The sequence below is a fragment of the Galeopterus variegatus genome, unplaced genomic scaffold (genome assembly GCF_000696425.1).
Source record: "Galeopterus variegatus unplaced genomic scaffold, G_variegatus-3.0.2 Scaffold2637, whole genome shotgun sequence".
Lineage (NCBI taxonomy): Eukaryota > Metazoa > Chordata > Mammalia > Dermoptera > Cynocephalidae > Galeopterus > Galeopterus variegatus.
The window spans coordinates 59,933-75,066 of NW_007728748.1; the positions used below are offsets into that span (position 1 = coordinate 59,933).

Sequence of the window (15,134 nt, forward strand, 5' to 3'; positions counted from 1 at the left end):
CCAGTATAAAACTAAAAAATTACTATTAATGTTTAAAAATGGGAAAATATTAATCAAGTCAAGAAAACTATGTGGTCAAAAGTCAAGAAAAATGTGGTCATACTCCAGAATAAATGTTATTTTGTAATTCAAAGATGGCTCAGGTGTTAGATTTAGGAAAGACTTTAAAGCAGCTTTTTATAATATGCTCAAAGACTTAAAGAGAAACATAGTCCCAATGAGTGAAGAGATAGAAAATGTTGGCAGGGGGGAAAAAAAGAAATTATTATTAAAAAAATGGAAATTCTATAATTTAAAAGTACAGTTACTGAACTTAAAAACTCATGATGGGTTTAATAGTAATTGAAGGTAGAAGGAAAAATGGTCAGCAAACATGCAGATGTATCAATAGAAAGTATTTAAACCAAAGAACAAAGAGGAAAAAGGAAACAATTGCAGAAAAATAGGCAGATACTCAGAAACCTGGAAAAAATAATAGGTTAACACACATATAGTTAGAGATCCAGAAGGAAAAGAAAATGAAAATGGGTTAAAAAAAAAAAAAGACCACACAACAAAAACCAGAGAATATAGTGGCTGAAATTCTCCCAAATTTGATGAAAAACATCTACTTAAATTAAATACAGGAGTTTAGTCAATCCATAACAGAAGAAGACTTAAAAGAAAATCACACTTGGGCACATCAGAGTCAAATATTGGAAAACAAAAACAAGAAAAATTAATTAAAGAAGCCAGAGAAAAAGGACACATCACATGTGGGGAAACCACGATATTAATGATAGCTGGCTTCTAATCAGAAACAACAGCACCAAGAGGAATATGGAATACATCTTTAAAATGTTGGCAGGAGGGAGAAAAGATCTAAATATATAGCAACAATGTTTTTTAAAATAATAGTGCGACATATTCAGACTAGCAGTAGCTGAGATAATTTGTTACTAGAAGATCTGTACCCTATGATATAATAACAATGTCCATCAGGCCAAAAGGAAATGATACCACATGGAAATGAAGAACAATGGGAATGGTAAATAATTAGATAAAGATTAGGCTTTCTTCTCTTTATCTTTTTAAAAGAGAGCTAATGATCTAAAGCAAAAATAAAAGGTAGAGTTTGTAATAAGCAGAAGTAAAAGATATAACTAAAATAGCACAAAGAAGGACAGTTAGATGGAATTATACTATTATGAGATTACTACATTTGTCAAGTGGGAAGGGGATTAAGTGTCAGTTATGAAGCGCAAAGCAGTAGCCTATTAACTCTAAGCAAACTTGTGGATAAGTTAAGAATGCACATTGTTAGTCCTAGAGCAAACACATGAAAAAAGAGCTATCATTAAAAATTCAATGAAGGAATTAGAATGTAATACTTAAAATATTCTGTAAACCATAAAGAAGACAGGAAAGTAGTAACAGAAGAAGAAACAAATGAAAAACAAACGTCATGATGGTATACTAAATCCAACCATATTAATAATTATATTAATTATAAATGGTCTAAAGACTTCAGCTAAAACACAGTTATTATTAAACTGGGTGAAAACACAGGATCCAATCGTATGCTATTTATAATATACACACATTATATATAATGACATCAATAGGTTGAAAGTAAAAGAATGGATAAAGATATACCACATGAATATTAAATATAAGAACACTGAAATTGCTGTAATAATATCAAACAAAAGTGACTTCAAGAAAGAGAGTATTACTAGCTTTGTAAAGACACATTTCGTAGTCATGAAGTGGAAAATTAATCAGTAAAGCATAATAATCCTAAATGCGTATGCAATAAATAATAGTTTTAAAATACACGAAGGAAAGTGGAAAGGTAAAATTTCAGAAAAAAAAGCAAACCCATGATTATGAATGGAGATTTCAGTACCTTTCTCTCAGTAACTAAATAAAAAAATAAAATAAGTAGATAAAAATCAATGAAGGTAGAGAAAATCTGACCGATACACCTTAAACTAATTGACAATTAAAGAACATTACACTTAATAACAACAGACTACATAGTGTTTTCAAGTGCACATAAAATGTGCACAAAAACAGACCACATGCTAGACTATAACACAAGTTTTGAATATTTTAATTTTAAACAAATAAAATCTTATAAGATATATTTTCTAAGCACAATGAAATTGAACTATAAATCAATAAGATGTCTTGAAAATCTGCCAATACTTGGAAATTAAATAATAGATTTGTAAATACATAATACATAGATCAAAGAAGAAATCGCAAAAGAATTAGAAAATACTTTGAACTGAAAGCAAATGAAAAATGCAACAAATCAAAATTTGGAAGATGAATTGAAGAAGTGCTTAAAGGCATATACATAAAATCTCTATAAGAAAACAAAGTTAGTTTATTTTCACCCATAGAAACTAGAAAAAGAAAAGCAAACTAAACCATTAAGTAAAAGAGAAGAAATAACATAGAAAAGAACAGAAATCAATGAAATAGAAATTGGAATAGCAACACAGAAAATTAACAATGCTAAAATTAGTTCTCTGAAAAAATTACTGAAATCAATAGGATTCTTGCAAAAATCATCAAAGTAAAAAAGGAGAAAGAACACAAATTACAATTTCCAGAATGGAAAGAGGGGTGTCACTACAGAATCTTCAGACATTAAAAGAATAGAAAGAGACTGCTATGGAAAATCATACAATTAAATTTGACACCAGAGATAAAATAGACAATTCTTTTAATTGCACAAATTCCCATAACTTACCCAAGAAGAAATAGAAAGCCTCAATAGTCGCTACTAATTGAAGAAATTATAGTTGTAATTTAAAGCCTTTCTACAAAGAAAACTGCAGGCTCAAATAAATTCATTGGTGAAATTCTATCAAATGATTAAGGAGTTGTTTGTATTCCACAAACTCAGAAAATAGAGGAGGAGAAGACACTTCCTAACTTATTTTATAAGACCAGTATTACTCTTATACCATGACCAGACAAAGATATAACAAAGAAACTACAAATCAATATATCTCACAAATAGATGCAAAAATCCATAACACAATTTGAGCACAATTCCAGGTATATATAAAAATTAGAATACATGAGAAGCAAGTGGAGTTTATCCCAGGAATGCAAGATGGGTTTGACATTAGAAAAGCGTCCTCCAAATGATTACATGTAATGTAATACTGAATATAATAATCATCCTGATTTGAGCATCACATATTGTACAAAAGTACAGATATTTAATGCTGTAACCTACAGATATGTACAATCAATTATTTAAATAAAAGATAATAAATAAAAAAATAAGTAAAATGTATATGGAAATGCAAACGACCTAGGACAGTCAAAACAATTTTGGAAATGAAGTACAAATCTGGAGATTTTACACTTCCAAATTTTAAGATACATTATAAAACTATGTAATATTAAGACATCAATGTGATAGAATAGAGATTCCAGAAGCAGATCCATGCATAAACATGAACAATTGATTTCAACAACAAAGCAAAGAAAATCCAGTGGGAGGTGGGGGGAGAGCAGAATTTTTTAAAAGAATGTGCTTGGGAAATTAAATACCATTTGCTAAACAAACAAACTTGGATACATAATTCACACCCTATAGAAAAATTAATTCAAAATGGATTATAGACATAAATATAAAACATTAAACTATAAAACTTCTAGAAGGAAGGATGGGGAAATACTCATAAGCTTTGGTAGGCAAACACTTCTTAGACAAGATACAAAAACCATTAGCCATAAAAGGAAAAAAAAAGAAGATACATTGGACACTTCTGCTCTTCAAAAGATACCATTAAGAAAAAGAAAAGTTTAGCCACACACACAGGAAGAAAATCATATTTGCAATATATTTGTCTCACGAACGACATAACTTGTATCCAAACTATATAGCACATAACTCAATAATAAGAAAACATACAACACAAACAAAAATAAGCAAAATGATTTTAATAGACACCTCACGAAAGAAAATATAAAACTGTCAAAAAAGCATGTGAAAAGGTTCTTAGCACTATTAGTTGTCAGGGAAATGCAAATTAAAATCACAATGAGATACTATGAGGCAACCAGTAGAGCCTAAAAATGAAAAGACTGATAATACCAAGGACTGGCAAAGATGTGGAAAAAGTGGAATTCTCACTTATGTAGGTGGGAGTATAAAATGGCACAACCACATTGGAAAAAAGTTTGGCAGTTTCTCATAAATTTAGGTATACTATTATCACATGACCCAGAAATTCTATTCCCAGGCATTCTGTCAAGAGAACTGATAAGTCCACAAAATACGTGTACCTCAATGTTCATAGCAACTTTTCTTCCTAAGAGCTATAAACTGCAAAAAACCCAACTATCTAACAGGTGCATGATAACCAAATTATGGTATATCCATGCAATGGAAGGCTATTCAGCAGTGAAAAGAACTACTAATAAATTCAACATGAAAAAACTTCAGATACATTATGCTAAACTAAAGAAGCCAGATACAAAAGGGTACATATTGTATGTGTTTTCATTCATACTTGCCTTTCAAACAGTTAAAACCAATCTATATGGATAGGAATCAGGTCTATAGTTGCTGAGATGGAGGATGTGGAATAAACTGACCAAAGAGACACTAGGATACTTTCTGAGATGATAGAAGTGGTTAAATGGGGCTGGCCTGGTGGCACACTCGGTAGAGGGCGGTGCTTCCGCTGAGGGTTCAGATCCCATGTAGAGACCAGTCCGCTCACTGGTTGAGCATGGTGCGGGCGTGACACCGAGGGTTGCGATCCCATTACCGGTCACGAAAAAAGACAAAAAAGGAAAAAAAAAAAAAGAAGAAGTGGTTAAATGGGTGTATACATTTGTGAAAATTATGGATGAATTTTACTTTATGAAAGTATAGAATAAAAATCTGTTATATTAAAAGTTGAAAGTTCTGTGCAAAGACAGGTTGAGTTGTCTAGAGGAAATCCAATAAATAATTCTGTTATCTAGTAAAAATAAATAAAATTAAAACAGAGAAATAAAATACTATATTTGAGGAGACCACCCTGATACAAATATTAAATAATAGAATATATTTTTTATTTTTTTCCTTTTTTGTCTTTTTTTTTACTGGCCGGTAACGGGATCGCAACCCTTGGTGTCGTGCCCATACCGGGGACTGGCAATGGGATCGCAACCCTCAGCGTTGCGCCCGCACCACGCTCAGCCAGTGAGCGGGAACCGGTCTCCACATGGGATCCGAACCCTCGGCGGGAGCGCCGCCGCGCTCCCAAGCGGCGCACTCTCCAGTGCGCCACCGGGCTGGCCCATAAATAATAGAATATTTAATATTAAAATTTGCAGTTTTATGAGGTTCAAATAGTTAATCTTATAGAGAGAATAATAATAGTTTTCAGAATTTAACATATCTATTTCTTGAAAGGTTAAAAACTCTTTCTTACCTAACACTGAAGAAGTCTGTACATGTTCAGGTTTCTTCCCTTGAGAGTATAAATGGCTTTTTATAGAATAATATTAATATTGAGAAATATTTCTGCTAATCTTTGGCTTTCTCTTGTGCTTTGCAACAAAGCACAAATAATTAAATTTGAATGTGTTCCCATAAAAGGATATTTATATGTTGCCACGATGCTTATTACATCAATACAAAATGCAAACATAAAAATGTGTCTATGCCTTTGTTCTATCTTACATTGCCAAAGGAAAATTTATGTTCAATAGCAGTTGGCCTTTTATTATGGTTTAAGAACATTTTCAAAGAGATAAAGAAGAAAAGTACATTTTTTCCATCTCCTATATACAACTGAACTAGCAATAGAAAAACATATCTCTGAAGATCAAAGACAACTGTTGGCAGGACTCATATTTTTCTGACCAAAAAAAAAAAAAAAAAAAAAACAGTGAAGAAAGAAAAAAGAAAATACATAAACATCCTCTCTCTGTGGACCACCATAAAATCACAAAACTAGAATTTTTCTGAAATTCACAATATATCTCTGCCTCCACTAAACATTTTCAAATGTTTTTGTAACGTAGCATTTGACTCATTTTCAAAGAGGAAATTCAGAAACATGGTTAATCTTCCAACCCACAAAGCAAAGACTAGATCAGTTCCATAAGATTTGAGGCACAAGTACAGCATAAACTGATCCTGTGTATAGAAGAATGTATTGCAAAACAAAACCCTAGATTATGGATAAATGCACCAGCACCTCTCTGCTCTGCCTTGTGGAGTAACTTATGTGATTATCCAAGTACATTAAGTGCCAATCTATAGGCTTTGCTTTCTGAAATCAGTTATGTCTCTCTGGTTTTTGAATGAATCCATATGACTCATATTTTCTAGATAGGTGCTAAATAAATAACCAACCTAAAAATCATCATCTGCTTCTATTGGTATATTTGGTTTAACATTCTTCAAAGTGAAGACTGGAGAGAAGATATAATTACAGGTTCAATTTTCCCTTAGGAAAAAAGAAGCCTTCCTAACCAAACTCAACATTTTGCTGTAATTCACTGCTAGGTGATCAAAATTATTCCTTTTGCTTTTCCTTCATAGATGACCAATTCAAATGAATACAAATACAGGCAAAGCAACTATATCAAATTGTGCTTGAAAATCAGTAATCATATTTTAAGTCTGGCAAAGTCATGGTCCTTTACAACTATAAAGTAATTTTTACATTAAAGGTCTCATTTAGGGGCCGGCCCGGTGGCACACTGGATAGTGCGCCGCTTGGGAAGCGCGGCGGCGCTCCCGCCCGAGGGTTTGGATCCCACATACAGACCGGTTCCCGCTCACTGGCTGAGCGAGGCGCGGGAGCAACGCCAAGGGTTGCAATCCCGTTGCCGGTCCCCGGTCCGGTACAGGGGCAGCACTGAGGGTTGCAATCCGTTGCCGGACATGGAAAAAAAAGACAAAAGACAAAAAAAAAAAATTATTTTTAATTATTTGTTTATTTTTAAGTAAAAACTAAATAGTTGTAGTGTACAACTGTCTTAGTCTGTTTTCTGTTGCTATAACAGAATACCTGAGACTGGATAATTGATAAAGAACAGAAGTTTATTTGGCTCACATTTCTGGAGCCTGGGAAGTCCAAGGGCATGGTGGCAGCCTCTGGTGAAGACTTTCATGTTGCATTGTGATATGGAGGAAAAGCAGAAGGGCAAGCAAGGCATGTGAAAGAGACAAAACACAAGGGGCAGCCTTGCTTTATAGCAACCCACACTCGCAGTAACTAATCCAGTGCCCCCAAAGCGAGAGCTCACTCACTCCCAAAAGATTTAACCCAGACACAAGATTTAATCCCATCAAGGGGGCACAAAACCCTCATGATCCAAACACCACTTAAAGGTCCCACCACCTCTCAACCCCCCTTAACTGGGAATCAAATTTCGACATGGGTTTCAGAGGGAACAAATCATCTTTAACCCTATAGCACCAACTTTGCAAGACAACCAGGAATTATTTTCCCCACTTTTTAGAGAGGAGCAGTGTAGTGGACTGAATTATGTCCTCCCAAAACTAGTTGAAGCTTGAATTGTGTCCCCCAAGTTTTATGTACTAGAAACTTAGCCCCCACTATGACTGTTAAAAGGATGGGAAATCCTATTATGGTAAATGAAAGGTGGAGCCTTGAAGAGGTGATTGGATTGTAGGACCGTGCAGTAGTGAATGGGTTAAAAATGATGGTCATGGTCGTGGTTCTGAGGGCTTTAAAAGGAGTCTGTCTCTTGCTCTCTCTGCTTCCACCATCTTGCAATGTGAGACCCCTGGGTCACTGTCACCAGTACCTGATGCACTTTGGACTTCCAAGCCTCAGAAACTGTAAGCAATAAATTTAGTTTTCTTTACAAAATACTCAGTTCCATGTATTTTGTTAAAAGCAACAGAAATTGACTAATACAAGCAGATAAGGGATTTAAGACTCCTGAAGATTAAGTTCTGAAAATCACTTAGTTCTGACACGGCCAAGATAAAATTTAAACTCAAGTCCTCCCTTTCCAAATCATGTGCTCTTTAACAATCCCTGGTTTTTCTAAGCAGGAAATGTCAGTTTAAGAATGAAGACAAGTAGGCAACTAGGAATATCACCATTAAGCATTGCAGTCAGCATTTCCATTCTAGAGAGTGAGAAATACAATAAATAAGATAAATGAACTGAGCTGGGAAGTGCTGGGAAACCCATATATACAAAAATATAAGAAAACTCTAACCAATATGAAGGTAAATCTTTAAAAGATTAATGGACATACTGAAAGATCTTTTCCAGAGTGAAAATATCTAAATATCTCATAGCAGAAAATAAAGAAAAAAAGGATAAAAAGAATCAGAGAGGCTTGTAAGTTGCCCGAAGTACTCCAAGTTAGTATCAAGGCTGGAACTACAACCAAGACTTCTGATTGCCCCTCCAGCCTCCCCTTTCAGTGTATCATGAATAGTGCTTTCCTTCATGCATGGTTACTGTCCAATCCATCTTTACACCACCATTGTAATTCTATAGCAATTTATGTCCTAAGTTGACTTTCCAAGTCTTAGATGAACTACAAAAACAAAGTTTCATTACAACCATTTGAATTATTTGGTAAAAATGCAACCTAGATCCTAGCCCTGATACCTGAATTGGTAACAAGAAAATCCCACCTGCCCCAAGTTTTTTATGAACCCTAGAGTTTGACAATGCTGCCCAACCAGATCAAAGTTCTAAAATAGAAACAGAACTCTCTCAACCCATTTCTTTTAAAGAAACACTCTTTGGCCCTTCTGGTCACCATTTCTTAACTTCACTCTCCCACATATCTTTTCTGGGCTCATTGCAGGATGTCTGATGAAGAACAACACTAAACATCTAGTGGGAGGTGGGCGGGAACTCTGCGTTGGGAATAAGGAAGTTGGGAAAGTCCAGTAGGGCTCACCTTTAACCCTACATTGATGTGGTTATGATCATTTCTGGTCATTTCCCTAAACAGCTGTAAAGCTCTTCACTTTGCAGAAAATATGAAAAGTCCACCACAGTTCTACTGTAGCTCTGAATAGAATGTTACCATCATACCATGTGTAGTTCATCTAGAACATTTCCAAGAGCTAATCCAGATACGGCAAAGGAAATGAATTACATGTTGGATCTCATTGTTTAGTCAGGCTTCCAAACAAACTAGCTGTGTATTCTTGGGGGCATAAATTCAACCTTCTAGACTGCTATCTCCCTCATTTAAAAATTAAGGTAATTGGACTAGATTTGTGTTTCTAATTTTCTTGACATATCATAAAAAAATACATTTACATCAGCCATGCACATACACATAGATACAAACAGGTTTCATGAAGTGACACCTAACTTTGTATGATAAACTCTAATACTTTCTATTCTGTTCTTTTCTATTCTATTCCACATTTTTAGAAGTTTTGACACGAGTATTTTACTTGCTAATTTTTTCCTTTCTATTTCCTCAGGCACATCTGGAGAAAGGCAGAAACAAAGTGATAAGGCAGTGAGTCAAAGTAATGACAAGAAGCCGATCTCTTTCCTCGCAAACAGATATTTAGGGGTTGACATCATAGCCAGCCACATGGCACAAACTACAGACGGAAAAGTAACTGAATTCAAATCCGGAAACTTAACCTTTATCAGATGAAGACAGGAAAGACTTCAGCAGGGAAACTCATAACCGTTCAGCCGAGGAGCTAGAAATCAACCACCCAATGCCATCATTATTGCTCTGAAAATAACTTCTGCTAAAGCAATAAAATAGGATGATGGCCAATGATTAAACATCCATTGACACTTTTCCCTAAAACTATTTTATTCTGCAGAAAATATCTGAAATAAGATCACAACAGAAAAGAAAGAGTCCCAACACATTCGTATTTTCAAGTCAGTAGCTTGCTCTCACTCAGCTGCCTTGGAGGGCCTGCCCATTGCCTGGCGTCACCAGCCCAATCCCCACTCAGGCCCCCAGAGAAACACTGAAGGGCCCTCCCTCAACAGCTCATGAGAGCCAGTCGCTCAAGGCCTGATCTATGGGAAACTGTGGCAGGCTCCAGAATTATAAGTTAAAGGTGCCGAATGGCTTCCTGGATCCAATCATCTGATTGCTACTTAGAATGATCCAGCAAAAGGCATGTGCACAGTAACCAGCCAGACTCAGCCAAGGGACAGAAAGTGAACACTTACTCATCTGTGATTTGCACCGTGTCTGAACCAAACAGAGGCCAAATAATGATTATCACTCAGGGAAGCAGGTTGGAGAATCCTCTGAGTTTGCCACTTCAGTGTCCCCCTCTCTTTTGTCACTTGCTTTTTCTTCTGCTCTCATTATCACTTTCTTTTTCCATCCAGTTTGCTTCTATCCCTTTTCTTGACTCATTTTTATTTCATCTGTATTTTATCTTTCTGAAACTTTTTTTTTAAATTAAAATTTAACATGTTCCCTGCCAGAATTTCGATTGCTCTTGGTTCTTTCTGCACTAAATATTGCTTTACAAGCTAGTAGAGTTACAGCAGAGCTGTTTTACAGAGACATGTCTTACTTGCATATTGTTATAAGGATTTCCATGGTATTTTCAGGAGGCCCTCCTTACATTCATTATACATTATCTAAGATACAGCTAGTTTATTCATGCAGTAAATTAAAATTACGTTCATAGGTGATTTGAGCCAGAAGACATCTCAAAGATCATCAAATCCAATCCCTTAATTTTACAGATGAGAAAACAGTGGCCCAGAAAGTACAAATGACTTGCTTCAAATCCTAATCTAATATTCAGTGTGGCTTGGGGCCAAACATAAAACTACGAAAGTGTGGAAAATTGTGCACACACTCAAATTTCTTGAGAAACCAATTTTGGTCATTGCATGTTAACTACCTGAACAAAGTTTAATGGATGTGTCAATCGCAGGACATAACCTATTATGATTCCTGAGGATTCGATTTCCCATGAGCTTTGACTGGATAATGAACTGTCTCTTAGAGAGGGTCCCACCAGAAAGACAAAAGTATGATTCTCTCACACTGAGGATTCTGGAGAAATCTAAAGCCAAGTTTCCAAAGCACAGAACTTGAACTACTGTAGAGAACACCAATTTTGCCTCAAATGAAGAGTAGTGGGCAGCCTCTCTGAAGGAGAAACAAATGAGAAATTGTGTAGGGATTCTGAAGGGGATACTTTAAATTTTATTTATTTTGGGGGAGTGGGGCCTTCAAAAGATGAGTATTTGGGGATCTCTGGATGCAAGACTGTGTCAGAGGGAGCACATCCCAGCACAGGAAAAGCTTCCAGTCCTTTCTAAAGGGAGTTCAGTGAATGGCACCAGGCTTCTGGGGCAATCCAGACGCTGAGCAGTGCTTGGGAAGCACAGTCGTCATATGCCTGTTAGGGACCTACACCCGATGATAAGTAACCGCGGATTTTCAGCTAAAATTTATTCCCTATTTAAATCGATCGTTCTTTCTGTAAAATTCCATAACTAACCTCTCCTTCTGTTTTTTTCTATCTGCCTTTTTTCAGATAATCCCTACGTTGTAGAAGTCATGAGTTGTGACTTCTAACAGTGTGTCTAAGGGCGTTTTTCAGGATCCTTGGAGTTGCCTTAGCCAAACACAGAGCAGGCTAGGAAGGTTGGGCCGGCGGACCTCTCTACTGCGCCTGCGCGAATGTCCGAAAAAAAACGACTCCTGTTCCCACCGTTTTCTGCACCTACAGAGGCGCGCACTGGGCAGACCCTCGTCCCACTCCTGACTGTTGCCCCATAAGTATAGCATCGCTCTCGCAATGGACAAAGTGGGTTTGAGAAATACCCCTTGTCTTCTCACTTGGTCATCTTGTGAATAAACCTTTTTCTCTACTGAAAAGACCCATGCTTCAGTGTTTGCCTTTCTGTTGCGAGCAGGCAAACAAACTCCATTCGGTTCAGTAACAGTATCTTCCTAAATATGATGAAGAAGGAAAGCCCAGGTTCTCTAAAAAGGTACACATCCCCGGTGGAACATGAGCCCATTGAAACCTGACATCCTCATAAATCTCATAGGCTTTGCGCGCTGGGGACATCTCTAGTTCACACATTATCTCGAAGACTCTGCCTATAAACGTATTTGTTTTCTACTGTACACTTGGAAAGAGAGTAGTAATAATAAGAAGTTAAGTAATAAGTAAAATACAATAAAAGAATAAATGGTAAAAAGGTTAATTTTATTAGGTCAAATTTAGAAATGTATATATTTGCCAAAAAAGCTTCTATTTTCTGCCCTAGGTTTCCATGCAGTAGTTTCTCATTTTTATATGTTGTCTTTTTTCTGATTTCTTAAAATAAGTATTCAGTCTCCTTGCTAACTTTTTATTCTGATAGAATTTTAAACTTGCAAAAAGTTGCAAGAATGAGCTCCCAAATTCCTTTTACCCAGATTTACTGCTTATTTGTATTTTGCCCCCGTTGTTTTATCATTCTCTCTCACCCTCTCTCTCTGACTCTCTCTCTCTTACTCACTTACTATCTGAACCACTTCAGAGTAATTTGAAGATATTATGTGTCTTTACCTTTAGAAACTTCAGTACATTTTTTTTCCAAGAACAAAAACATTCTCTTACAAAACCAGAGTACAAATATCAAAATTAGAAAATTTTATATTAATTTTATATTAAAATTCTATATTAATTCTATATTTTTATATTACAATACTCTTTTCTAATCATTACTCTGTTTTTAGTAAGGAAGGTATTTAAGCCACTACATTTTATTCCAAATACAACTGTCGTTGTGTGCCACAGGCTTGGGGATAAAGTACTTTCATCGTATGTTAGATGTCAGTACTGTTTTGTAATTCAGTACATGAAGCCAAGTATACCCTGATGTTTTGTTACCTGTTGATGCATCAATTGCTTTATAGTTTATTGAAAAGCCTTCATAAGCAAGGTCAGAGTCAGCCACAAATATCAGCGTTAATGAGTTAGCACTGCTGGTCAGAGAAGGCGGGATCGATTTTCCACAGTATCTATTCCAGACCAAAAAACAACAGAAACATAGGTATAAAAACATTTAGTACATGTGAAGTGATGTATCAAAAATTAGGACATGTAAATATGGTAATGGGTTTTGTTATCTACCTTCTATCAACCTTAAAAAACAAATACATTTTAGGCAAAAATATTTACGAAATTGCTAAAGATCATCTTGTTCATGAGCACTTCCCTGAAATGGTTTTGTGTGTGTGTGGCTGTGTGACTTGTCATGTCTGAGAAGTTTAATGAAATTAGAAAGTGCAAGTTACACTAGATTGCCGTAGAGCATATTAATGAACTTGTTGATAGAAATGTAATAAATTTACACAATGAAGGGAAGCAACATATCATAAACTCACAGAGCACAGACTCTAGAGTCAGCTCTATCACTTAGAAGTATTATGACTTTGGGTAGATCACTCAATCTCTTTGCCTCAGTTTCCCTATCTCTAAACTAGGGATGATGATAGTACCCACTTTATAGAGTTGTTTTGAGAATGTGATGAGTTAATACACTGTATATAAAGCACTTAAAACAATGCCTGGACTAGTAATCCCTATATAGGTGGAATTGATTGTCTTCAAACAGCCAGCACATGCAGAGGTAAGAGTTTAATTACTAAACCCTGCCACATTTTTTTCTGAACAAAAGCAAGTTAACTCAGGAAAACTATTCTATTAATGCTAAAAGTAGAGTTGTAATAAATGACATCATGCCACAGACTTTTATCTAGAAAGAAACTTGTAAGAAGTGACTAGAAAATAGAAATCTCAAATCAAAGCACACTTGGTAAAATTAACCAAGTGGAATGACAGAGAAAAAAACATATAGAAGCCCAAATGAGAGGAGGTGTTGAATGTGGGAAATGGATGTGTTAATTGCTAAGGGAGAAAAAGAAAGAAAGTTGGGTATTTAATACCACTTCAGTGTTTAAAAAGATTCAATATCTTGATTAAAATGCAGATGAGTTCATTAATATTTTAAATGTCTCTGCACATACCCATGTCTACCAAATATGGGCAAGATCAGTATAGTTTGTGCCATTCAGCAAAAATTATGTGTGGTGCAGTGGATAAGTAAAAGAAAGTTAAAAAGATGAAAGATTAGATAAATTAGAAGATGTTTAAAAAGTGAATGAGAAAAAGGAAAATAAAATGCAAGAAGAAATAATAAAAATAATCAAGAGACTTCCATTTCCAACAAGGATATAATAACAGGGGCTGGATTTAAACTTTTACCTGAAACAACTAAAAACTGAACAAAATATATAAAACAATGGCTCTCAAGACACTGGGTCTCAAGCAGTGAACGACGATACTCCTTCAGGGACAGGAAACAAATGAGTTTAAAGAACCAAACTGTTTCCACATAATTTAACTGAATTCCAGAATGAAGCTCAAGAATAATTATAGGAATATGTTAATGTCCAGTGTCCAAAAACATAATTTTGAAAATGTCTGGCATCCTATCAAATATTGCCAGGCATAGATAGAAGCAGAAAAGCATAACTCATAATGAGAGGAAAAATCAATCAAAATCATAGCAAGAGATGATACAGATGATTGAATTAGCAGACAAAGACATTAAAATAATTATAAACTGTATGCCATAGATTTAAGAAGCTAGAGAAAAAAATAATGTGCAGACATATAAAATATATATAAGATGACCCAAATTGAACTAGAAATGAAACTACAATGTCAAAAATGAGAAAACATAATTGGTAGGATTAATAGCAGATTAAACATTGCAGAAGAAAAGATTAGTGATCTTGAAAACATAGTAATAAAAACTTTCCAAAATGAAACACACAGAGACTCAAAATCAAAAGAATAGAGTGTCAGTGAGTTGTGAAACAACTTCAAGTGGCCTAATCCACATGCAATCAAAGTTCCCAAAGGGGAAGAGAGACAGAAAAAAAAATATTTCAAGAACTAATAGCCAAAGTGATTGAAATTTGATAAACCTACAAACCCTCAGATCCATAAAGCTCGACAAAAAAAATATGCTGATTGAGAAAAGTCATACAAAGAGTAAATAGAGTATGATTCCATTTATACAATTCCAGAATATGCAAACTAATCTTCAGTGACAGGGTGCAGATTAGTGGTTTCCTATGGGTGAGGGTGAAGGGCAGAAGTG

General features: G+C 35.2%; 1 protein-coding gene across 1 annotated transcript in view; it reads right to left on the reverse strand.

Annotated features, from left to right (window-relative positions):
• Positions 1–15,134, reverse strand: part of LOC103598491 (cubilin-like) — a gene marked incomplete at its 3' end in the record, with an annotated part of 124,254 nt that overhangs the window by 56,204 nt on the left and 52,916 nt on the right. The window contains exon 22 of the mRNA XM_008582489.1: positions 12,854–12,984. Coding sequence (XP_008580711.1) covers positions 12,854–12,984 — 131 coding nt within the window. The remainder of the gene's footprint in view (positions 1–12,853; positions 12,985–15,134) is intronic.